Source organism: Anabrus simplex, chromosome 5 (assembly GCF_040414725.1).
Source record: "Anabrus simplex isolate iqAnaSimp1 chromosome 5, ASM4041472v1, whole genome shotgun sequence".
Lineage (NCBI taxonomy): Eukaryota > Metazoa > Arthropoda > Insecta > Orthoptera > Tettigoniidae > Anabrus > Anabrus simplex.
The window spans coordinates 186,363,534-186,388,973 of NC_090269.1; the positions used below are offsets into that span (position 1 = coordinate 186,363,534).

The 25,440-nt window shown below is 37.8% G+C and overlaps 1 protein-coding gene across 5 annotated transcripts in view; it reads right to left on the minus strand.

The window, feature by feature from the left end:
* The window catches only part of D12 (YEATS domain containing 2 homolog D12), a 278,841-nt gene that overhangs the window by 62,873 nt on the left and 190,528 nt on the right, over positions 1-25,440 (minus strand). For all 5 annotated transcript variants that reach the window (XM_067148415.2, XM_067148416.2, XM_067148417.2 and 2 more), the window contains 3 exons: positions 22,010-22,151; positions 15,107-15,280; positions 14,846-15,018 (listed from right to left, as the gene is read on the minus strand). In XM_067148415.2, the coding sequence (XP_067004516.2) occupies positions 14,846-15,018; positions 15,107-15,280; positions 22,010-22,151 (489 nt within the window). The remainder of the gene's footprint in view (positions 1-14,845; positions 15,019-15,106; positions 15,281-22,009; positions 22,152-25,440) is intronic.

Below are 25,440 nucleotides of genomic sequence, written 5' to 3' on the forward strand. Positions count from 1 at the left end.
TTGAATGCTCGAATGTAACGACTCCAATATTTCAAGAACTAAATTACGAGTAAAAAATTACATTTGGTAAAACATAATGATTACAAGTAAAAATTACTACAAATGTATATCCAGGTATTTTTGCCTTAGGTATTTTTAATCATATACTGTACATCATAATCTGGCACCTTCCTTGGTCTCTCTTTACTTTAAGCTATAATTCTATAGCCTGCTTAGCTTTTCTTTCTTCATTTGTACGTTTCACGAGTTCAAACCACCCCACTTTATTTATCTTCATTTTACCCCTCAACATTTCCACCTGTCTTCAGTTATCACTCTTCCTTTCTTTGCCTTCTGTAAGATACCTCTGAGAGATTCCATTTCTGTTGCTCGAAATTCTTTTCATCTTTCTTTGTTGTTGGCAGCCAGGTTTCAACAGCATATATTGTAATAGACAGATAAAATCCTTAGTATGGAGGTATGCATGTGTGTAAGTAACCCCTATTATCGTGGGGTCTGTAGTGGTGAACCAGCCCTGTGGTGAACAAACCCTGGGTTCGATTCCTGGAATGGTCAAGAGATTTCAATTCTGGGCTGAGGGCTGGAACAGGGTTCACTCAGCACAGTAAGACCAAACAGGAAGCAATATGAAACAAGAGGTAGTTTGAGCAGTCTTGATAGCCAAACAATATGGCTGACCACATGGCAGGCCAGCTGGCTGGGCAGCAGTCACCATATCGGGCGAGGTCTTTACAGTGTTGTATGAACTGCAGGGTTTTTTTTTTTTTTTTCCTGTAGTGGAGTGAATGTTATTACCTAGGCCTAGTCAGGTGCCTTGAAATTCAAATGAAGTATTATCTCAGCAAATACTTCAAGAGAGTGTGGAGAAAACTTCCAAGGGAAACCTCATTGTAGAAGCTGCAGTCAGTGCTATGATTTAAACCTTGCAAAAGGTTAGGTTTTCAGCCCTTTCATACAGTAAACTGAATGGACTGCTATGCACAGGAATTTTCACACTTGGAATATGACAAGATGTTTGAACCATCCACTAAACTTCCCACAGTACGTTTCTGCAAAACAGTCATAATCTTTTCAGTTCTAAATTGGGAAATTGTTTAATGAATATCTGCAACATTTAGAACTCCTTGTTACAACCTATATTTCCATTCACAGCATAATGTTGTTGGCTGAAAACTGTCAAAAATTTCAAATGTTGAAACTCAAACTCAAACGAAACTGTGCAAATAAATATACTTTGTAATGTATGAAGCCATTTCTTTCAGTTTTGACTCAGTCAATTTACTGTTAGGTTCTTCAGTCTTTCAAACCTAATTTATGAATAAATACATTTTAGAAACTACCTGAAAAAGAAAATATATATCACAATTATACCTGAAAAACAAACAATCACAAGTATACCTGAAAAACAAACAATTTAATTAAAAATTAAAAATAGAATAACATGATTCTGAAAAAATTATAGTGTCACTCCAGAGGCCTCTGTGGCAAACGTTCCAGTTTTCTTCTTCAAACAGCATCACCTAATGTAACTGTATATTATCATGAAAATGTCTTTCAAGCACATGTAGAGAAATGATAACCTCCTCGCTACAAATTAACATGGGAGCAGCCTTTTCAAAATTTAACTAGACGCGAGAAAATATATCTTCTGAATCAGTAACCGTATATGTATCATGAAAACGTCTTTCAAGCACACGCAGAGAAAGGATAACCTCCTTGCTACAAATTAACATGGGAGCAGCCTTTTCGAAATTTAACTAGACACGAGAAAATATAAACTATCTTCTGAATCAGTGATGTACCCAGCCAGCCACATCTAGAAGTGTATCCCATTAATATTAATTTCAGTACATAACAGTAAAAACTAAGTGATCGTTTATTCAGCCTTTATTTCTAAAGAGATAACAACAACTGAATAGGTGGATACCCATACCAAACAATTTTGAATGTAAATCTCGATTCAATACGCAATCTGAAAATGAAATTTTTGACACTAGATAACAACGGCTATCGGCCACGTTATTAACGCATTTATTACAACAATGTGTTATCCTCTTTCATTTGGAATTTTCTTTTAGAGAACAGCAGTCGATGGGCATTACTAATAGACTCCGACATCGCCTTTGAATGTCGACGAGAAAATTTGCAAGTGACTAAACCGTACCGAAAATGACCGATCGCATTTTACGACAAATGTTTCAGTTTTCTTATTCAAACAGAGTCACCTAACCAAACTTAACCGTACTATATGTACAATGAAACATATTCCAAGCGCCAGTAGAGAAATGATAATATTCTCACTATAAATTTACATGGGAATAGCCTATCCAATTTTTTTTTTTTTTTTTTGCTTTACGTCGCACCAACACAGATAGGTCTTGTAGCGACAATGGGACAGGAAAGGGCTAGGAGTGGGAAGGAAGCGGCCGTGGCCTTAATTAAGGTACAGCCCCGGCATTTGCCTGGTGTGAAAATGGGAAACCACGGAAAACCATCTTCAGGGCTGCCGACAGTGGGGCTCGAACCCACTATCTCCCGATTACTGGATACCGGCCGCAATTAAGCGACTGCAGCTATCGAGCTCGGTTCTCCAAAATTTAACCAGATGCGAAAAATATAAACTAATCTCTGAAATTAGTGATACGCTCCGTCATATCTTGAGCTGTATCGCATTCTTACTTAATTTCAGTGTAGAGGATTAAAATTAAACGACCGTTTACTTGGCCTTTATTTGTAACGAGTTAAGAACTGCTATCGACCAAGCTATTTACATATATGTCACGAAAACATGTCCTCTTCTTTCATTTCTAATTTTCTTTACGGAACAGCAGTTGATGGGTATTACTAATCAACTCCAATCGATTATGACATCACCTTCGAATGTCGGCGAGAGAGCTTGCAAGTGCTCATAGTGAGGAAACTATACCAAAATTTGCGTTTTGTGGCAAGGTAAATGCTTGAGTTTTCTTATTCAAACAGTCACCTAACCTAACATAACCCCTATGTACCATGAAAACATATATCAAACGCCAGTAGAAGAATGATAACATTCTTACTATAAATTTAGAATTGCACCCGGGAGATAGTGGGTTCAAATCCCACTGTCGGCAGCCCTGAAGATGGTTTTCCGTGGTTTCCCATTTTCACAGCAGGCAAATACTGGGGCTGTACCTTAATTAAGGCCACGGCCACTTCCTTCAAGACTGCTAGGCCTTTCCTACCCCATCGTCGCCATAAGACCTATCTTGATTATTTTCACCATGTTGGTTATACCTGTCCGAATTGACTTATATTCAAATTTCTATAAAATACTTTCCCGCCTTGTCAATACTTTACATATTTTATTATACCTAATTCCCTTATATGTTTCGAGAGCCAATTACTCTCTTCCTCAGCGGTGCCAAAACATCAATAATCTTTGGACTTGGTACATTGTAACAGAGATATTTATCAACACAACAGTTATATATAAAAATCTTGAAATTGTTAAAATATTTCTTTGTGTTTTAACTAACTTACTATGTCAATTTATTACAGACTTTAAATAGAAATTTTCAAATCATAAATGGATATCTATTAAATTAGTCAACTATATGCTAAAATGCTCTGCCAGCTGAACTTACATCCTTATTACATCTAAAAAGAACTAAAATGTTTCTTTGTGTCTAAGTTTACATTTACTTTGTCATTTAATAAAAACACTTCAAATATATATATATGTACATACATACATTATCATTATAGACTGTTATGCCTTTCAGCGTTCAGTCTGCAAGCCTCTGAGAATTTACTAAACGTCGCCACAATCCTCGATTTGCAACTTGTGTTGTGGCCTCATTTAGTTCTATACCTCTTATCTTTAAATCGTTAGAAACCGAGTCTAACCATCGTCGTCTTGGTCTCCCTCTACTTCTCTTACCCTCCATAACAGAGTCCATTATTCTCCTAGGTAACCTATCCTCCTCCATTCGCCTCACATGACCCCACCACCGAAGCCGGTTTATGCGTACAGCTTCATCCATTGAGTTCAATCCTAAATTAGCCTTTATCTCCTCATTCCCAGTTCCCTCCTGCCATTGTTCCCACCTGTTTGTACCAGCAATCATTCTTGCTACTTTCATTTCTGTTACTTCTAACTTATAAATCAGATATCCTGAGTCCACCCAGCTTTCGCTCCCGTAAAGCAAAGTTGGTCTGAAAACAGACCGATGTAAAGATAGTTTCGTCTGGGAGCTGACTTCCTTCTTACAGATCGCTGATCGCAACTGCAAGCTCACTGCATTAGCTTTACTACACCTTGATTCAATCTCACTTACTATATTACCATCCTGGGAAAACACACAACCTAAATACTTGAAATTATCGACCTGTTCTAGCTTTGTATCACCAATCTGACATTCAATTCTGTTGAATTTCTTACCTACTGACATCAATTTAGTCTTCGAGAGGCTAATTTTCATACCATACTCATTGCACCTATTTTCAAGTTCCAAGATATTAGACTGCAGGCTTTTGGCACAGTCTGCCATTAAGACCAAGTCGTCAGCATAGGCCAAACTGCTTACTACATTTCCACCTAACTGAATCCCTCCCTGCCATTTTATACCTTTCAGCAGATGATCCATGTAAACTACGAACAGCAAAGGTGAAAGATTACAGCCTTGTCTAACTCATGTAAGTACCCTGAACCAAGAACTCATTCTACCATCAATTCTCACTGAAGCCCAATTGTAAATGCCTTTGATTGATTTTAATAATCTACCTTTAATTCCATAGTCCCCCAATATAGCGAACATCTTTTCCCTCGGTACCCTGTCATATGCTTTCTCTAGATCTACGAAACATAAACACAACTGCCTATTCCTCTCATAGCATTTTTCAATTACCTGGCGCATACTGAAAATCTGATCCTGACAGCCTCTCTGTGGTCTGAAACCACACAGGTTTTCATCCAACTTCCTCTCAACGACTGATCGCACCCTCCCTTCCAAGATGCCAGTGAATACTTTGCCTGGTATACTAATCAATGAGATACCTCGATAGTTGTTGCAATCCTTCCTGTTCCCTTGCTTATAGATAGGTGCAATTACTGCTTTTGTCCAATCTGAAGGTACCTTACCAACACTCCACGCTAATTTTACTACTCTATGAAGCCATTTCATCCCTGCCTTCCCACTATACTTCACCATTTCAGGTCTAATTTCATCTATTCCTGCTGCCTTATGACAATGGAGTTTATTTACCATCCTTTCCACTTCCTCAAGCATAATTTCAACATCATCAGTTTCCTCCTCTCCATGAGCTTGGCTGTTTGCAACACCACCATGATGATTTCCTTTTACATTGAGAAGATGTTCAAAATATTCCCTCCACCTCTCCAGTGATTCCCTGGGATCTATTATGAGTTCACCTGAATTACTCAAAACACTGTTCATTTCCTTTTTCCCTCCCTTCCTAAGATTCTTTATTACTGTCCAGAAAGGTTTCCCTGCTGCTTGACCTAGCCTTTCCAGGTTATTACCAAAATTTTCCCACGACTTCTTTTTGGATTCAACAACTATTTGTTTCGCTCTGTTTCTTTCATCTACGTACCAATCCCTGTCTGCCTCGGCCCTTGTTTGGAGCCATTTCTGATACGCCTTCTTTTTACGTTTACAGGCTGCTCTCACTTCATCATTCCACCAAGATGTTCGCCTTTTCCCATCTTTACACACAGTTGTTCCTAGGCATTCCCTTGCTATTTCTACTACAGCATCCCTGTATGCCACCCATTCACTTTCTATATCCTGAACTTGCTTACTGTCTACTGTTCGAAACTTCTCACTAATCATATCCATGTACTTCTGTCTAATTTCCTCGTCCTGGAGATTTTCTACCCTTATTCGTTTGCAGACAGATTTCACTTTCTCTACCCGAAGCCTAGAGATACTTAGTTCACTACATATCAGATAGTGGTCTGTATCATCGAAAAATCCCCGGAAAACTTGTACATTCCTAACAGATTTCCTCAATTCGAAGTCAGTTAAGATATAGTCTATTATGGATCTGGTACCCCTAGCCTCCCATGTGTAGCGGTGAATAGCCTTATGCTTGAAGAATGTATTTGTAACAGCTAAACCCATACTAGCACAGAAGTCCAGCAAACGCTTCCCATTCCCATTAGCTTCCATATCTTCCCCACATTTACCAATCACCCTTTCGTATCCTTCAGTTCTATTCCCAACTCTCGCATTGAAATCGCCCATTAGCACTATTCTATCCTTGCTGTTGACTCTGACCACGATGTCACTCAATGCTTCATAAAACTTGTCAACTTCATCCTCATCTGCACCCTCACATGGTGAATACACGGACACAATTCTTGTCCTAATTCCTCCCACTGACAAATCTACCCACATCATTCGCTATGTTGCATGCAATGGTATTCCTGATAAAAAGCCCTACCCCAGACTCTGCCCTTCCCTTTCTAACACCCATCAAGTACACTTTATAATCTCCTATCTCTTCCTCATTATCTCCCCTTACCCGAATATGACTTACTCTTAGCACATCCAGATGCATCCTCTTTGCTGACTCAGCCAGTTCTACTTTCTTTCTTCCATAAGCCCCATTAATATTAATAGCTCCCCATCGAATTCCATTTCGTTCGCCAAGTTGTTTCCAAGGAGTCCCTCGCCTGTCAAATGGGAGTGAGACTCCATTACTCCCATAGGTCCGAGGCTTGCTTAAAGTGTTCTGAGCTCGGTAAATTCATGAAACAGGATGCTGCCCTACTTGCACATAGTCCAAGTGAGAATCTCTCCTCTAACGGGTTATGGACCACCGGTGAATTGTATAGTCCTAGCCGCCTGAGCACAAAGAGGGCCACGACTCAGAATATGTCCGAGATGCCCACTCCCATTCCATAGCAACTGGTATCCCGACTCTCAGGACCACTTACTAGGCCACTCAGCAGTTGCCCATGGTTCACGAACTAGGACGTGACTACAGTAACCCACAAACATGAACCATTAATATATATTTTTTTTAACACCTATTAAGTTAGTCACTATGTTGAACTTAAAATATTTCTGCTCTCTTCTTGAAACTTTTTTCTTTTCCTTAAGTCTGCTATATTTCTGAGATCTCTCACATAATTTGGAAATTCCTTTAATCATGTCCAACCATGTCAGTCATCTTAACTGTCCAGTTCTTCAGTTTCAACTAAATTTTCCACAAATTCAAGTGGCATAACACTGGTCTGAACCAAACAATATATACTCACTTGCTGTCAATGACCTTACGGGGCGAGCTGCTACTATGCTGCCGGTTACGTAATGATCTTGCTAGTCTTCAGTCTCAAATGGTTACCAAATTTATTCACAAACAAAATATTATTACACTAGTCTGAATCAAATAAATGTGTTCTTGCTCTTTGCTTTCTGTCAATGACCTTACGAAGCGCGCTTTCGTTCATGAATAAATTTGGTAACCATTTGACATTTAAGACTAGCAAGATCATTATGTAACCGACAGCGTAGTAGCAGCTCACCCCGTAAGGTCATTGACAGCAAGCGAGTATATATTGTTTGGTTCAGACCAGTGTTATGCCATTTGCATTTGTGCAAAATTTAGTTGAAACTGAAGAACTGGACAGTTAAGATGACTGACATGGTTGGACATGATTAAAGGAATTTCCAAATTATATGAGAGATCTCAGAAATATAGCAGACTTAAGGAAAAGAAAAAAGTTTCAAGAAGAGAGCAGAAATATTTTAAGTTGAACATAGTGACTGACTTAATAGGTGTTTAAAAAAAAAAAAATTGTGTATATATATTTCAAGTGTTTTTATTAAATGACAAAGTAAATGTAAACTTAAACCCAAAGAAACATTTTAGTTCTTTTTAGATGTAATAAGGATGTAAGTTCAAAGGGCAGAGCAGATCAAAATTTTAGCATATAGTTGACTAATTTAATAGATATCCATTCATGATTTGAAAATTTCTATTTAAAGTCTGCAATAAATTGACATAGTAAGTAAGTAAGTAAGTAAGTAAGTAAGTAAGTTGAAACACAAAGAAATATTTTAACAGTTTCAAGATTTTTATATATAACTGTTGTGTTGATAAGTATATCTGTTACAATGTACCAAGTCCAAAGATTATTGATGTTTTGGCACCGCTGAGGAAGAGAGTAATTGGCTCTCGAAACATATACGGGAATTAGGTATAATAAAATATGTAAAGTATTGACAAGGCGGGAAAGTATTTTATAGAAATAAGACCTATCTGTGTCGTTGCGACTTAAAACCACTGGCAAAAAAAAAAAAAAAAATTAGATGGGAATGGCCTTACCGGAATTTAACCAGACGCGAGAAAATATAATCTAACCTCAGAACTCAGTGATGTGCTCTGCCATATCTTGAGGTGTATTGCATTCTTACTTAATTTCAGTGTAGAGTATTCAAGATAGGAAACTTAAAAGGGTCCACCTTTTCAATACAAAAATGTTATAGTTTATTTACAACATATATTTACACTTGGAACTAGTTTCGACGCTGTTTGGCGTCATCTTCAGCCAAAATGTGGGAAATAGGCTAGCATGTAGACATTTATATTACACAAGGTGTTACATTAAACAATACACATCTTACGAGGAGATAAAAACAGGGACAAATATAGCAACAAATGAATCGTTGAGAAAGCAAAAGTTATAAATATTAAAAATAACCTTAACCACATATCTTGCAGTGCGAAAATATTCGCCTTGAATGATTCCTGAATACAAAACGCTCGCGCACACATTTCTGAAGAGCCAGCAGGCAGGAAAAAGTAAAGTGAAACCTTAAGAGTTCTTCTGAGAAGAGTTCATCATTTTTTCTATGTTCCGACTAACTAATGAAGTCTCCCTTGAGTTCCTGATAAACATACACAACAGGAAATTCTCCTTCACTCTCAACAATAGCTATAAAGACCAACGGTAAATTGCATTTTAAATATTGTGCAGAGACGTGAAAGTATGATCTTGAACATGATATAACTTCTTCATTTAACCCAATTTTTTACATAAGGTGTTACATTAAACAATACACATCTTACGAGGAGATAAAAACAGGGACGAATATAGAAACAAATGAATCATTGAGAAAGCAAAAGTTATAAATATTAAAAATAACCTTAACCACATATCTTGCAGTGCGAAAATATTCGCCTTGAATGATTTCTGAATGCAAAACGCTCGCGCACACATTTCTGAAGAGCCAGCAGGCAGGAAAAAGTAAAGTGAAACCTTAAGAGTTCTTCTGAGAAGAGTTCATCATTTTTTCTATGTTCCGACTAACTAATGAAGTCTCCCTTGAGTTCCTGATAAACATACACAACAGGAAATTCTCCTTCACTCTCAACAATAGCTATAAAGACCAACGGTAAATTGTATTTTAAATACTGTGCAGAGACGTGAAAGCATGATCTTGAACATGATATAACTTCTTCATTTAATCACCTTTTGAAAACTCTCTCTATATTACATAGCTTCATTAACACCACCATTCTGTAGATGCACAAAATAATCTTGTAATCTTCACAGGTCCGGTATTCAACTCGACAAGAATATAAAATTGGTATTAAGGAATACGTTTTCTGAGAGTTTGGAGGTTGACTGTGCCAGTATTTGTGGTGTATTGTTGCAGCATTACGTGTAGGGTGGGGGCAGGTTTCTATGATGTTTATTGCGGGACATAAGGCGGTAAAGCTATGGCGCGAGATGAAGAGGAACAGAGCGTGTTGGATAGTTTAGGTCTGGGGAGCGGCCATTGTTGGATTAGGAGGGGAGAGGGAAGGAGCGGTAGGGGAGGAGGAGTGGAAGGAGGGGAAATATGGAGGGTCATGTGGTGAAAGTGTGTGGCGTGACAAAGTATTATGCATAATGTGAAAGACAGATCTGTTCTTCGGGATATTCATGTTTTTGAAAAATTCAATGAGAAAGTCAAATAGGATCTTTGGTTTCTCTGAGATATCATTTAAGTTTAGGTTGGGATTGAAATATTGGTCTAAATGAATATAGAGGTTTTCAGTGACGTCTAGGAAAGAACCTTTGTTTAGAATATTTAATACCTCAAGAACTTGATTTATTTCAGTAAAGTTGTGCTTAAATTCTTTTATATGTAGGCCGACCGCGGAAAAACGGTTGTGTTTTATGGCATTGACATGTTCTGCATATCTGATTTTAAAGCTGCGTCCTGTTTGCCCTAGGTAAGAACTTTTGCAGTCTTGGCAAGAAAACCTATATACACCTGATTTAGAAAAAGGACTACTTTTATTTATTGATGAAGAGTTGTGTAGGATCTCTGTGCTTCTATTGTTAGTACGAAAGGCTATTTTAACGTTGTGTTTTTTAAGAACGTTAGTGACGTTGTAAATTTCTTTATTGAAGGTAAATGTAGAAAACGTGGCAGTGTTAGTATTGTCTTTTATTAGGGTGGTTTTTGGGCGGTGTCTGAATTTATTGATTATTCTTTCAATAAAGGATTCATTATATCCATTAAATTTTGCTATAGAGCGAATGGTGTTCAATTCTTTATTTAAGTTTTTTCTTGACATCGGAATTTTGAATGCTCGGTCTACTAAGCTATTATATGTAGCCGCTTTGTGTGTTTGGGGGTGTAGTGAGTCATTTCTTATAGTAGTGGCCGTTTGAGTGGGCTTTCTATAGATACTATATGTGAACGAAGAGGGGTGCCTATTGATTGTTAGGTCTAGGAAGTTGATGGAGTTGTTTATCTCTGATTCTAAGGTAAATTTAATGTCATGATCAATGTTATTAAGGTTTTTGAGGGTGGATGGCGCGTCTATGGAGCGTTCATCTAGGATTATAAATGTGTCATCTACGTACCTAGCCCAGAATTGGATATTAGCAAATTTGATGTTATTGTCGATGGCTGTGTGCTCTAGGAAATCAAGGTAGATCTCTGCTAAAATTCCTGAGGCTGGTGAACCCATAGCCAAACCATCTTGTTTGTAAATGATCTTATCGAATGTGAAATAGTTATTGTTAAATAGTAATCTTAATATGGTCATAAAGTCTTGAACTTCTAGTTTACTTAGTTGATTGTTAGCAAGTAAGTTCTTTTCGATGATCAGGAATAATGAGTTGGTTTTTATACTGCGATACATGTTGACTATATCAAAGGAGTGCATTGAATGATATGGTTGAAGCTTGAAACTGTTTAGTTTGTTCACTAATTCTACAGTGTTCCTGATGGATTTATTTGATGAGAATTTATAATGTTTATTAAGAAATTGTTGGATAAATTGAGATAATTTATATAAGGGGCTTGGTCTGTAGTTTATTATGGGTCGAATAGGGACACCGGTTTTGTGGATTTTGGGTAGTGCTTTAGCTGTTGGTAGGCCTGGGTTCATAGTAATTAACTTTTGTTTTTCTTGCTCAGTGAGGAGAAAAGATGTGCTCTTTAGAATTTGTTTCAATTGCCTTTGAATTGATTGTGTTGGGTCCTTCTTAACTATCGAAAAGGAGTCATTATCTAAGAAATTTTTGGTTTTTTGAATGTAATCTGTTTTATCCATAATGACTGTTGTGTTGCCTTTGTCGGCCTTTGTAATGATGAGTTGGTTGTCTTTGACTTTCTTTTTAAGATTGAGAATTTGTTTTATTTCAGTAAGGGAATCTTTGTTGATTTTGGTGATAGGGGTCGCAGTGCGATTTTTTGAGAAAAAACTTTTGTTTAATTGTTTTTTTACGTCCATTCTGAGTTCGTCTTGTAGTTCATATGGCATTTTGCTGATAGCAACTTCTGATTCAACTACGAGTTTGGAGGCTGTAAGGGCCGAGTTGAAACAGGGCCAGTTGTGCTTTGGACCTTTCGAAAGAATTCTTATATCGTCCTCATCTAAGTTGGTGGTGGAAAGATTAATTACTGGTGGGTGGAATTGTTGTAGAGTGTCATTAGCGAGTTTAGGCTTGCTGTTAGGTTTTGGAGGGGAGTTGCTGTGTTTTACCTTATTTTTAAGTACTTCAAGTTTTTTCTCTAGTGTTATCTGTTTTTTGGACAAAATATTGAACAACTTGATTTGGACTTCGTCTTGAAAAAGATTCCACTGAGCACTTGAGAGTAAGGTGGCTGCCTCTAAGTGAGTTTCATATAAGCGATGATTTAAAAACGACTTTTTCTTATAGAGAAATTTTAGTTCATTTTCTAACCAAAGTTTGTTTGTCCTAACCTGAACATCCTGTTGATGGGGAGGAACAAAACGTTGTTTCGTGACGCTTTTCAAAAAATTAGGGGTTAAATTCTGTGTAATGCACTGTTTGATAAATGCTACATCCTTGCCTATTTTCCCAATTTTGATTTTTAAGCCCAAGTAATGATAGGCTACCGACTTTGCCTGGTTGGCTGCTTCATTTAAATCTAAGAATTTCATTTTTGTCCGTATTGAACTGAGAATGGAAGATAGTCGGAATGGAAGTTAGTCGGAATGGAAGTTAGTCGGAACATAGAAAAAATGAGGAACTCTTCTCAGAAGAACTCTTAAGGTTTCACTTTACTTTTTCCTGCCTGCTGGCTCTTCAGAAGTGTGTGCGCGTGCGTTTTGTATTCAGCAATCATTCAAGGCAAATATTTTCGCACTGCAAGATGTGTGGTTAAGGTTATTTTTAATATGTATAACTAGCTGCCTCTGTGGATCCGTGGTAGAGTGTCGGCCTCCGAATCCCAAGATAGCGGGTTCAAACCCGGCAGAGGTAGTCGGATTTTTGAAGGGCGGTAAAAAGTCCATTCGACACTCCATGTCGTACGATGTCGGCATGTAAAAGATCTCTGGTGATACATTTGGTATTTACCCGACAAAATTAAATCTCAGCCATAGACGCCCGAGAGAGATCCGGTTTACTCTGTCTGCCATCTAGCGGACCTAGAGTAAAACGGAACGTCGAAATTGACAAGCAGACAGCCAGATGGCGTCAAATCGAAATGTCTGCACACGGTAGCTGAGGCCATACGATTATTATTATTATTATTATTATTATTATTATTATTATTATTATTATTATTATTATTATATGTATAACTTTTGTTTTCTCAACGATTCATTTGTTTCTATATTCGTCCCTGTTTTTATCTCCTCGTAAGATGTGTATTGTTTAATGTAACACCTTATGTAAAAAATTGGGTTAAATGAAGAAGTTATATCATGTTCAAGATCATACTTTCACGTCTCTGCACAATATTTAAAATGCAATTTACTGTTGGTCTTTATAGCTATTGTTGAGAGTGAAGGAGAATTTCCTGTTGTGTATGTTTATCAGGAACTCAAGGGAGACTTCATTAGTTAGTCGGAACATAGAAAAAATGATGAACTCTTCTCAGAAGAACTCTTAAGGTTTCACTTTACTTTTTCCTGCCTGCTGGCTCTTCAGAAATGTGTGCGCGAGCGTTTTGTATTCAGGAATCATTCAAGGCGAATATTTTCGCACTGCAAGATATGTGGTTAAGGTTATTTTTAATATTTATAACTTTTGCTTTCTCAACGATTCATTTGTTGCTATATTTGTCCCTGTTTTTATCTCCTCGTAAGATGTGTATTGTTTAATGTAACGCCTTGTGTAATATAAATGTCTACATGCTAGCCTATTTCCCACATTTTGGCTGAAGATGACGCCAAACAGCGTCGAAACTAGTTCCAAGTGTAAATATATTAAACTATAACATTTTTGTATTGAAAAGGTGGACCCTTTTAAGTTTCCTATCTTCCATTCTCAGTTCAATACGGACAAAAATTAAATTCTTAGACTTAAATAGAGTATTCAAATTAAGCGATCGTTAATTTAGCCTTTATTTCTAATGAATTAACAACTGTTGTCAACCGCATTATTTACATATTTGTTGAGAAAACAAGTTCTCCCCTTTCATTTCTAATTTTCTTTACAGAAAGGCAACTGACGGGTGTTATTAATCGACTCCGGCGTCGCCTTCAAATGTCAAAGAGAGAGCTCGCAAATGCACACAGCGTGAAAACAATACCGATCACATTTTTAGGTGAATGTTTCAGTTTTCTTATTCAAACAGCGTCAACTAACCTATGTTAACCACGTATGTAGGTCAACCTTGAAAATATATATACGAAGTGTCAGTAGATAAATGATAACATTCTCGCTATAAATTTACATGATAATAGTCTTTCCATAATTTAAACAGATGCAAAAAAAATATAAAACTAACCTCTGAAATCAATTATGCCCTCTGCCATATCTTGAGATGTATCCGTCTTACTTAATTGCAGTATTTAGCATTAAAATTAAGTGGTTGCTTACCTCAGCTTTTATTTTTAAGAGTTTACAACTGCTATTGGTCACGTTATTTACACATTTATTACAAACACATGTTCTCCTCTTTCATTTCCATTTTTCTTTACGAAACAGCAGTCGACGGGTATTACTAATAAACTCTACCATTGGCTTTGAATGTCGACGAGAGAGCTCGCTAGTGGACGTAACGAGAAAACTATACCAAATATGATCGATTGCATGCAAAATAATCGCTGGGTAGATAAATGTCGGTAACGTAAAAAATTGCGCATGCCCAATTGTTCGTAATAACAGATGTGTCAGTGATAGGTCTCTCGCTGTAACTGAAGGATAATACACAGTTTAATATATACATTTTAAAGGGACAGAGAAAAACTGTCGTTTTAACGGGGTTCTCGTTATATGCCGTACTTGTTATAGTGGACTTCTACTGTATTTAATAATGTAAAAGTTCATGTTGGTAATCAGAGGATATAACATTATGACATGAAACAGAAGAAAATCATGTACATTTTTTCACATGTCCTCCCTCCACAGGATTACCTGAACAAGAATCCTTTCTGCTGCACAATACAAAACACCAGGAACAATCTGTTCAGGTGAAAATTTGAAACCAAGTTCTCGAGCTGTGTCTCTGACAAAGGCAACATCAGACATATCAGGAGGAGACACATCCATCACCATCAGATCCTCAAGTAGTTCAGGCTCCTCTTTCACTGCAATGCAAGATAATGTAATAGTGTAAGTAGACTGAGTACATTACATGTAAAAATAAACAAACAAACTGGATCTATATCATCATACCTCTAACTGTAGGTGGTGATAATCTCACTACATCAATTTCTGTATCATCTTCCAAACTCCCACGGTTAGCTTCTAGGTTAGCCTCCAACCATTCAACAATCTTCACAGGCTCTGAGTACGTACTCACAGAGTTGCTAGTTAGCTGATCCTGATCTGCAATGTTGAGTTTAGTATCTGCAAGAAAGGAAACAGTAAGTGCTCAATCAACACAATGTCTTAGTCACATTAACCAGAAATAATGGGTCACTTCGAACTCGTTTAGAAAAATATTTTTCGTGCAATATTCATGTTTTAATAATAGACGATAGTTATTTATAAAATACTGTTAAGGAGAAAAGATAAAATTATGCTTTATTCATGTACTTCAATAAAAAAATACTATTTTTATAGTTCAGATAGGCTTTTGACAGTGTACAATGCCAATCCCTATGGAATATCTTACTCTTACAAAGAATTCCCAATCGCTTCATTAGTGTTCTCTGGAACCTGTATCTCAATTCAAATTCAAGACCAATGTAGATACCAATAACATATATAGTGAAGGGTGCCTTTTATCACCATTTCTATTCCTACTTGCCCTGGATTTGGTCATGAGAAAAGCATTAGACAATGACAGTATGGGCATCAAATGGCATGAGCAGTCTCACCTTCAAGATTTAGAGATGACATTGTCTTTCTACAGAAACGACAGCAAATTTGCAGCAGATGTGCCCAAGAAAGACAGAAAGGTCTACAGAAAGAGGCTACAGATAAACACTGAGAAGACGACTTACCCACCAAGACTTTTGTTAGAGTAGATTAAGGAAGACTGCTTATGAAAATGGGATCTATTGCACTAGTCAAAGAGTGACTCAATGAGTGGCTAAAATTCTAGAAAAAAACTCAGAGAATTAGAGGAGATGAAGCATTATCTGATCCTGTCATGATTAAGAGGAGGGTCCCCCTAGGCAGTATTATTGGACTTTTATATGTTTTTATGCATGTAAATAATATGAGTAAAGAATTGGAACTGTTAAAATATTGGTTTTATGTCTCAATAACTACCTATATGGTTTCAGAGACACCAAGATGCCAGGATTTTATCCCGCAAGAGTTTTACACACTAGTAAACCTACCGACACGAAGACAATGTATGTGAGCACCTTTAAATACCACCGGACTGAGCTACTCAGCCTGGCAAGAACTGGAATCGCAGATAATGCATTTTGCAGATGATGTCATATTGCATAGTATAGTAACTGATTGTGATTGTAAAAAGACCTCAACAATGCTGCAAGATGGACAGCAGACAATATGCTAATAAACAGGGGGGGGGGGGGGGGAAGTAAGGTTCACCATGTGTTGGTGTTGTTGGAGTGAAAGTACCGCACTGAGATCACTGTAAATACCTAGGTGTTAATATAAGGAAAGATCTTCAATGGGGTAATCACATTAATGAGGTGGTAAATAAAGGTTACAGGTATCTACACAGGGTTATGATATGAAGGTATTACGGGTTATTTATTTATTCGAGTCAGAAACAAGCAAAATATGTGGATACACAAATGACAGTCTTAAATCAAATCACACCACAGTAGACCAGTGAAGTGCAAACTCAACAGCGTTTGGTGTCGCAAGGAAAAGATCTTCCACTGTATAAGATGCACGGCACGACATGCAATCTATGCAATCCAGCAGATGTTCCATGGTCTGGAGTTCTCCACAGTCGCAGTTAACGATGTCGATAGGGAAGTGCCATTTCTGAAAAGTGCTTTTAGATCTTCCAACCCCAGAACGAAGATGACTGAGTGATCTCCATACAATCCAAGTTTGTTCGTGCCTAGGTGGAAGGCTTTCCGAAGGGCAAGACCAGGTAGAGTTATTCTCAAGTCGAGAAAACCGCATTTGTTTTCTTGCTGTAGCTGATGTAGTTTGCAAGACTGCAGTGGTTTCCAGGAAGCTTCTCCTGGATCTCAATCTAGGGGTAATTGGTACATAACCATATAGCGGGTGGGACTGCCGGTGGACCTGTTTAGTTCTCTCTGATGTGGCAGCTACCACATGACAAATATCTGGTGGCGCTCTCCCTGCCAGTTGGTAGAGTTTTACAAGAGGTGTAGGCCTCAGATGTTGAAGTCGATTAGTAAAATCCATTAACTGCTGTTCCGTAAAGGAAAAGTAAAATGAAAGAGTTTTCATAATAAATGTGTAAATAACATATCCGACAGCTAGCATTGCCAACCATACGATTTGGATCTTACATGAACAATAATTCGATGCTGTGTACTATCGTACAATCCAACCCGCAGATCGAACGCCTATTGTACGATCCTGTGACTACCGTAAATTTTGTCTTGTTTTCCCTTTAAAATGCATAAATTTTTGTTCCTTCTTTTATTTGTGCAAGTTATGTTCCATCATAGATGACAAGATGGAAGGGGAAGGAGAGGCTTTTCGAATAATGAGATTCCCAAAGGGAATTTGCCAAGAATGGGCACTTTCCTTTCTGAGTTATTTAATGGCCTTGCGCCTATACTGTAATCAGTGGATCATAGCATTCGCCTTCAGCAGATTGACGATGACTAGAGGAATTCACCCTTTGTCAACGTCAATGATGCTCTGAAGTAGATTAATTTTGGGCTAAGTCACAGGAGGTGAAAAACACGTTTGGTGAATGTGAGTTTCCCACACTTCCAGAATTTTCACTCTCTGTTTTGTCATTCCCTCGCTGGAATGCTTCTTGTGAAAGAATATTCAGCAAAATTAATCTCATTAAAGTCAAAAACAGGAATAGGCTAATTACTTCTACGGCGAATGGATGCTTTACATTGTATTGAATAAGTGGAATAGAAAAATAAAAATAAAAATTTGTATGCAAATTATAGCATGGCTACTTGCCGGCCAGTCAGTGTGTCCGAGTCAGTGGTACGTGTAAAGATTTCAAACCATCAAAGAACATGCTCAGAAGGTTGACTAAAGCACAGTGGTATAATCAACCAGCATGCTCAAATACTGGTACTTTAGAACCTTCTGCTGTGAATGTGCCTAGAGGTTCCATAGAAGAAAATGATCATGATGACGATTTCCAGCTATGATGCAAGTCACTTCAGTGACTTTGTATCTCATGTTGACTAAGTAATATAAAAAATCCAAAAAATATTATTTTTGTTCCTTGATATTGTATCTCACATATTAACATGACGACTTATATTTATTTTCCATCCTAACCTGTTTAAATGTGGAGTTGTCATTTTAATCAAGAATCGAACCAGTCAGCTTCCTGAGAAGCAACCTGCTGCATAAGTGAGCTATTATGTCTGTAAAGAGACTTAAATAGCGAATATTTTAATGGTTATTTTAAGTTGTACGACCCTCTCTTGGAAAAATACGACCTTTTTGGGGTTATTGTACGATGCTGACCATCTCAGAGGTTGGCAACACTGCCGATAGCTGTTGTTAACTTGTTAAAAATAAAGGCTGAAGTTAATGATCACTTAATTTTAATGATATATACTGCAATTAAGTAAGATGTGGCAGAGTACATCATTTATTTTGGAGGTTAATTTATATTTTCTCACGTCTGGTTAAATTTCAGAAAGGCTATATCATATCAATTTATAGCGAGGTTATAATTTCTGTACTGGCGCTTATAATACATATAGTACGGTTAAGTTAGGTTAGGTGATGCTGTTTGAAGAAGAAAACAAATATTTGCCACAGAGGCCTCTGGAGAGATACTATATTTTTTTTTCAGAATGAAATTAAATACAAACCTTCACGTAGTATCAGATTTCGAAAAATAACGAGTAAGCCGCAGTATGGATGTTAACTGCAAAACTACAAGTTTCGAACAAACTGATTGCCGTGTCATACCACTTTTAAAGTGTATGGGTTTTTTCCAACTTTTATGAACAATCCGATATAACGACCATTCGCTACAGCGAGTCAATTTTTTGCCGTTATGAATTCTCGCTATAATGGACATCTACTGTACTTTTATTGTTTTCAGAGACACCAGGGTACCGGAATTTAGTCCTGCAGGAGTTCTTTTACGTCCCAGTAAATCTACTGCCACGAGGCTGACGTATTTGAGCACCTTCAAATACCACCGGACTGAGCCAGGATCGAACAGACCTATTTAATTTATTATATATACCATCACATCATTGCCCCATAGAATGCAAGAACTTGTGCTTTTAATTTTAAAATTACTTTATCTTACTGTAATAATTAGTCTTTCTGCAGGACTGATGGGTCTCTGGAAGTTGGTGACTTGCTTCTGTACTCGCTCCTTAAATTTGCATCGTAAGAAGTCAAAGTTAGACATACGAATATACTCGAAAAACCTATCAGAATATCTGCTTGTTCTCCATATAAATGTTAAAATTCTCCATAAATTTCATGTTGTTTATTAACTGGATGAACAACAAATTCTCTCCTAATCCTACTTACAACTCTTCTTTTTAGATAAGAATTTTCTAAAAGCAAAAACAAATGATAAAGCTTCGAAACTGCCATTATCTAATCACTATGTGCAGGGACACGTCACCCTGCTTACTGACTCTCTTGCTAGATGTCCACACCAATACTCTCTCCACCCCATTCTTCAACTTTTCGAAAGCAGCAATGCTTTGCTGACCGTCTGCACTATGGCCTAAGCCTTAATCAAGATTTTACTGTACAGACTGATAAATAACCACAAGACTATGTTCCCATGTAATACAGCATTGACTTATCCTACATATTTAAAGTAGGGGAAAACAGGGCAAATTGGCAATGATAAGCTTCTTCAACATCCCGCTGGAACAAGACGTGTTTTATGCCTGTGATGACATGCTTATTACTGCTCTTCTTTTTATGCAACAGTTCTGCCATGTCCAACATTCTTGTTTCAATAGCTTTTTCATAAAATAGTAAAGTTCAATTTTATGCAAATTCATAATCTTGCACCGTGCCCAGGGTAAGCTGCCTAACCTATTGGGGTAAGATGACGAGCATTCTTCTGAACTGTTTCAACCTAGAACTTCACTGAAATTTGTTCCAGAAACACACCATCAAAACATGAAGTAACTTAATTTTAATTATGTACTACACAAGAACATACATTTCTAAAGAACATATATTGTAAATTGATTAAGAAATACCTAAAAATAAATTTAAAATAATTTTTGGAAGTTCCTACTAAAGTTAATAACTAGAGTACACTACAATGAATACAAGACCTGTGAAGAAAACAGTATTACACTGGAATATACTCTGTACATATCACAGATAAATCGTCCACTACATTCACAATTTGAGCAGTTTTCATGCCACCACACTTTACAGTAATCAAACTGAATCCAGTCTTCATTTCGGGGATGAACATATTTTTACTCACATACAGGGCACACAGAGTTTTTTTGTAGCCGATTATTGCCAAATTCGGATATGAAGCCCAACTGCCTAGCTACTTTTCTTCTCTGGGTTTAAACATTCCTGCCTTTTCTTCAGTGTGCAAGGTTGTGATGGATGCTAATCTCCTAGCTATTTTTCTCATTGTGACAGGCCTTTGGTCGAATATCACATATTGTTGACGATGTCCTGGACTGCAGTAATTTCGACACTTCAGATTGTAGTGTTTCATCACAGTGTTTACTGATAACCTTATCTTCTAGCTGCCTCTGTGGATCAGTGGTAAAGTGTCGGCCTGAGGATGCTAAGATAGCGGGTTCAAACCCAGCAGAGGTAGTCGGATTTTTGAAGGGCAGAAGAAAGTCAATTCGACACTGCAAGTTGTACGATGTCGGCATGTAAAAAAGATCTCTGGTGAGACATTTGGTGTTTACTCGAGAAAATTCATTAAAATCTCACCCATGGATGCCCAAGAGGTTTTGGTTTACTCGGTCTGCCATCTAGTAGGCCTAGAATAAAACAGAACATCAAAATTGACGGGCAGACAGCCAGATGGCGTCAAACAGAAATGTCTGCACACGGTCATACGCCACACTGTCACGCACCCATTAAGCTCAATACAACAGGAACCGGGATTCATCGCACCATACCCCATGTCACCACTGTTCCATGGTCCACTGCCATACGATTATTATTATTATTACCTTATCTTCTTTTGAAAACTGAAACTGAAGTATCATGGACTGAAGGCATATCTCCATATCCAATATGCTCATCGTGTGCTCCTGAGGTATAAGGTTGGTGCTGTTCTTCAAATCTCTTTCTGTTGTTACTGCTGGAGAGTAATATTTCTCATCACATATTTGTGGGTTGAATGGCTCCATTGCACATGCTTCAAATCCTTTAATGGCATTGCTCATGGTTGCATTACAAGACATCTAAAATTCTTTGACAGCATGCATTGTGGCTAACATGCTTACTTCATCCCAGTCCTGTCTATCAGTCATCCACTGTTAATTCCTAGGCATTTCTGTAATTTAACGTAAGAGTATGGGTGACTAAATGTAGCCTATACCTGGCCTGGGGTAAGATGACAAAATCGTCAACTTGCCCCCGACACCTTGCCCCAGGCTGCTTAGGAAGCAGTTTGCCCTTATAATCAACACACTTCTTACAACCAAGATTCAGTTGACTAAGTTGGAAATACATTAATATTTAAAGAAAATAAAACTGTGAATTCTCATTGTGAGCACGCTAGTAGCAGAAGCTTCCTGCACATACCTATGATACTGTATTTTAGTGTGAAAGCACCAGACAGACAACTCCCTACCACTGCTTGTTTCAGACTGAAAGGAATTACCTTCTGTGTACGTTATACACGTGAGATATCAGGCCGAAGGCCACATGGTAGCCAACTTAGTGACCAGAATATTACAATCTCTTCCTGTGGATTTGTCATCTTGGCCTGATCATCATCTTGCCCTGGATTTCCCCTAGTACAGTATGTTTGAATTCATGTATGGTGGTTACCTGTGAGAACAGATTGGTTTCTTGATAAAGGTGTGTGACCGTGCAGCTTGGCCCAGATAACAATGTTTCGTGTTGACCAGACCTCTTCCTCGGAGAAGCCACCTTCACGTAGAGCACATTGTACAGCTTTTGCCCTCTGCCACTAAAAAAACAAAAAATGGAAAGACACAATCAAAACACACATTTCAAATTGTTATAGATATATACATAAAAAGGAATGTATGTATGTCTCAAATGGACTCAAACTACTGGAGCAATCTAGCTGAAAATTTCACAATTTGTTCTTATTACTCCTGGGAGGGTTTAGGAAGTGGTTTGAACAAAATCTAATGGGTAGTTCGGCATAAGGGGGTGAGAAGGGTGAAAAAAAAAAAAAAAATAGGGGAAGGTAAGTAAACCGCATAACAAGTCTGATCAGTGGGTTGCCTAACCAAGAGTATGTGAAGATTATGATGTGTTTAACTTATATTCTTCTTCTTCTATGTACGGTATATAAAAATGAAAAGTCCAAGTTCAGTGAGAAAAAGGAGGTTCAGGAAGAGTTCAGCGAAAATATTACAAAATCTTATCCCAAGGATAGATAATAGTTATGTTAAATAGAAATAGACTAATACAAGAGGGAGGGGAAGGAAAGGGAGGAGTTGTAGAAGACAGGTGGTCTAATGTTCTAAGGGGAAGGAGACTGCAGGCTAAGGGCTCTATCCAGGATCAGAATTCAGGACAGGTGTCTGTCCGAAATCGGTACGAGTCAATCCAGGTAGAACAACAGAGGGAAGATGAAGGACAGGGAACTGTTGCCGAGATGTGTGGAAGTAGGAGGAAGGGAAAAGGTAGGAAAGGGAAATGTAGAGTAGAGGATAGGAAAAGACAGGTGGAACAGGGTCATGGGGAGGAGAAAAGGGAGGAGGCTCTGGTCATGGGGGATTCCATAGTTAGACACATGGGGAAAGTGTGTGGAGGAAAGGGAACCAGGGTAGAATGTTATCCAGGAATTAGGTTGAGGCAGATGTTGAGGAAAGTAGAAGAGAGGGAGGAGGGGAAGGAGAAGGTGGTAGTGTTTCGCGTTGGTACCAACAACGTAAGGCAAGCTGATATAAGTACCAACATAGTTGGAGATGTGTGGGATCTGGTAAATGCAGCACGGGTGAAGTTTAAGAAAGCTGCGATTGTTATTAGTGGAATACTGTGTAGGAGGGATACTGACTGGAGGGTGATTGGGGATTTAAATGAGACTATGGAGTGGGTATGTGGGAAACTGGGAGTGAAATTTCTAGATCCTAATGGGTGGGTAGGAGATAGGGATCTGCGCTCGGATGGCCTTCATTTAAACCGCAGTGGTACGTATAAGTTAGGAAATTTGTTTGGAAGGGTAATAGGGAGGTACATTCAGGGAAACGGGATGGCCTAGGGAGCGGTGATAAGGGAACAGGGAACTGGAAATCAAGTAGGGATGACATAAAATTGTTAGTGTTGAACTGTAGAAGTATTGTAAAAAAAGGAATAGAGTTAAGTAATTTAATAGATATATATTTACCAGATATTGTAATAGGAGTTGAATCATTTCTGAGAAATGATATAATGGATGCAGAAATTTTCTCACAGCACTGGAGTGTGTATCGTAGAGATAGGATAGGAATGGTGGGAGGGGGAGTGTTCATTCTAGTGAAAGAAGAATGTGTAAGCTACGAAAAAGTTAAAGATGAGACACATGAAATTCTAGGTGTAAGGCTCATTTCTAAAGATAATAGGCAACTTGATATATTTGGAGTGTACAGATCGGGAAAGGGAAGCAATGACGCAGATTCGGAATTATTTGATAGGATAGTCAGCTATGTGGGAAACGACATGGAAAGAAATGTGATTGTAGCGGGAGATCTGAATTTGCCAGATGTCAATTGGGAAGGAAATGCGAACGACAGGAAGCATGACCAACAAATGGCAAATAAGTTAATATGGGAAGGACAGCTGATTCAGAAAGTGATGGAACCAACCAGATGGAAAAATATCCTGGATGTCGTGCTGATAAAACCAGATGAGCTCTATAGGGAAACTGAAGTAATAGATGGTATGAAGCTGTTTTTGTCGTGGTTCAAAATAAATGTGATAGAAAAGAAGGTCTTAAAAGTAGGACTGTTTGGCAGTACCATATGGCTGATAAAGCAGGCATGAGGCAGTTTCTAAAAAGTAACTATGATCAGTGGAAAACGGTAAATAAAAATGTAAACAGACTCTGGGATGGGTTTAAAGAAATTGTTGAGGAATGCGAAAACAGGTTTGTACCTTTAAGGGTGGTAAGGAATGGTAAAGACGCACCTTATTATAATAGAGAAATAAAGAGACTAAGAAGGAGGTGCAGACTGGAAAGAAATAGAGTTAGAAATGGCTGTGGAAGTAAGGAGAAATTGAAGGAACTTACTAGAAAATTGAATCTAGCAAAGAAGGCAGCTAAGGATAACATGATGGCAAGCATAACTGGCAGTCATACAAATTTTAGTGAAAAATGGAAGGGTATGTATAGGTATTTTAAGGCAGAAACAGGTTCCAAGAAGGACATTCCAGGAATAATTAATGAACAAGGGAAGTGTGTATGTGAGGATCTTCAAAAGGCAGAAGTATTCAGTCAGCAGTATGTAAAGATTGTTGGTTACAAGGATGATGTCGAGATAGAGGAGGAGACCAAGGCCAAAGAAGTAATAAAATTTACATATGATAACAATGACATTTACAATAAGATACAAAAGTTGAAAACTAGAAAAGCGGCTGGAATTGATCAGATTTCTGGGGATATACTAAAGACAATGGGTTGGGATATAGTACCATATCTGAAGTACTTATTTGATTATTGTTTGGTCGGAGGAGCTATACCAGATGAATGGAGAGTTGCTATAGTAGCCCCTGTGTATAAAGGAAAGGGTGATAGACATAAAGCTGAAAATTACAGGCCAGTAAGTTTGACATGCATTGTATGTAAGCTTTGGGAAGGCATTCTTTCTGATTATATTAGACATGTTTGTGAAATTAATAACTGGTTCGATAGAAGGCAATTTGGTTTTAGGAAAGGTTATTCCACTGAAGCTCAACTTGTAGGATTCCAGCAAGATATAGCAGATATCTTGGATTCTAGAGGTCAAATGGACTGTATCGCGATTGACCTGTCTAAAGCATTTGATAGGGTGGATCATGGGAGACTACTGGCAAAAATGAGTGCAATTGGACTAGACAAAAGAGTGACTGAATGGGTTGCTATATTTCTAGAAAATAGATCTCAGAGAATTAGAGTAGGTGAAGCTTTATCTGACCCTGTAATAATTAAGAGGGGAATTCCTCAAGGCAGTATTATCGGACCTTTATGTTTTCTTATATATATAAATAATATGAGTAAAGGAGTGGAATCGGAGGTAAGGCTTTTTGTGGATGACGTTATTCTCTAT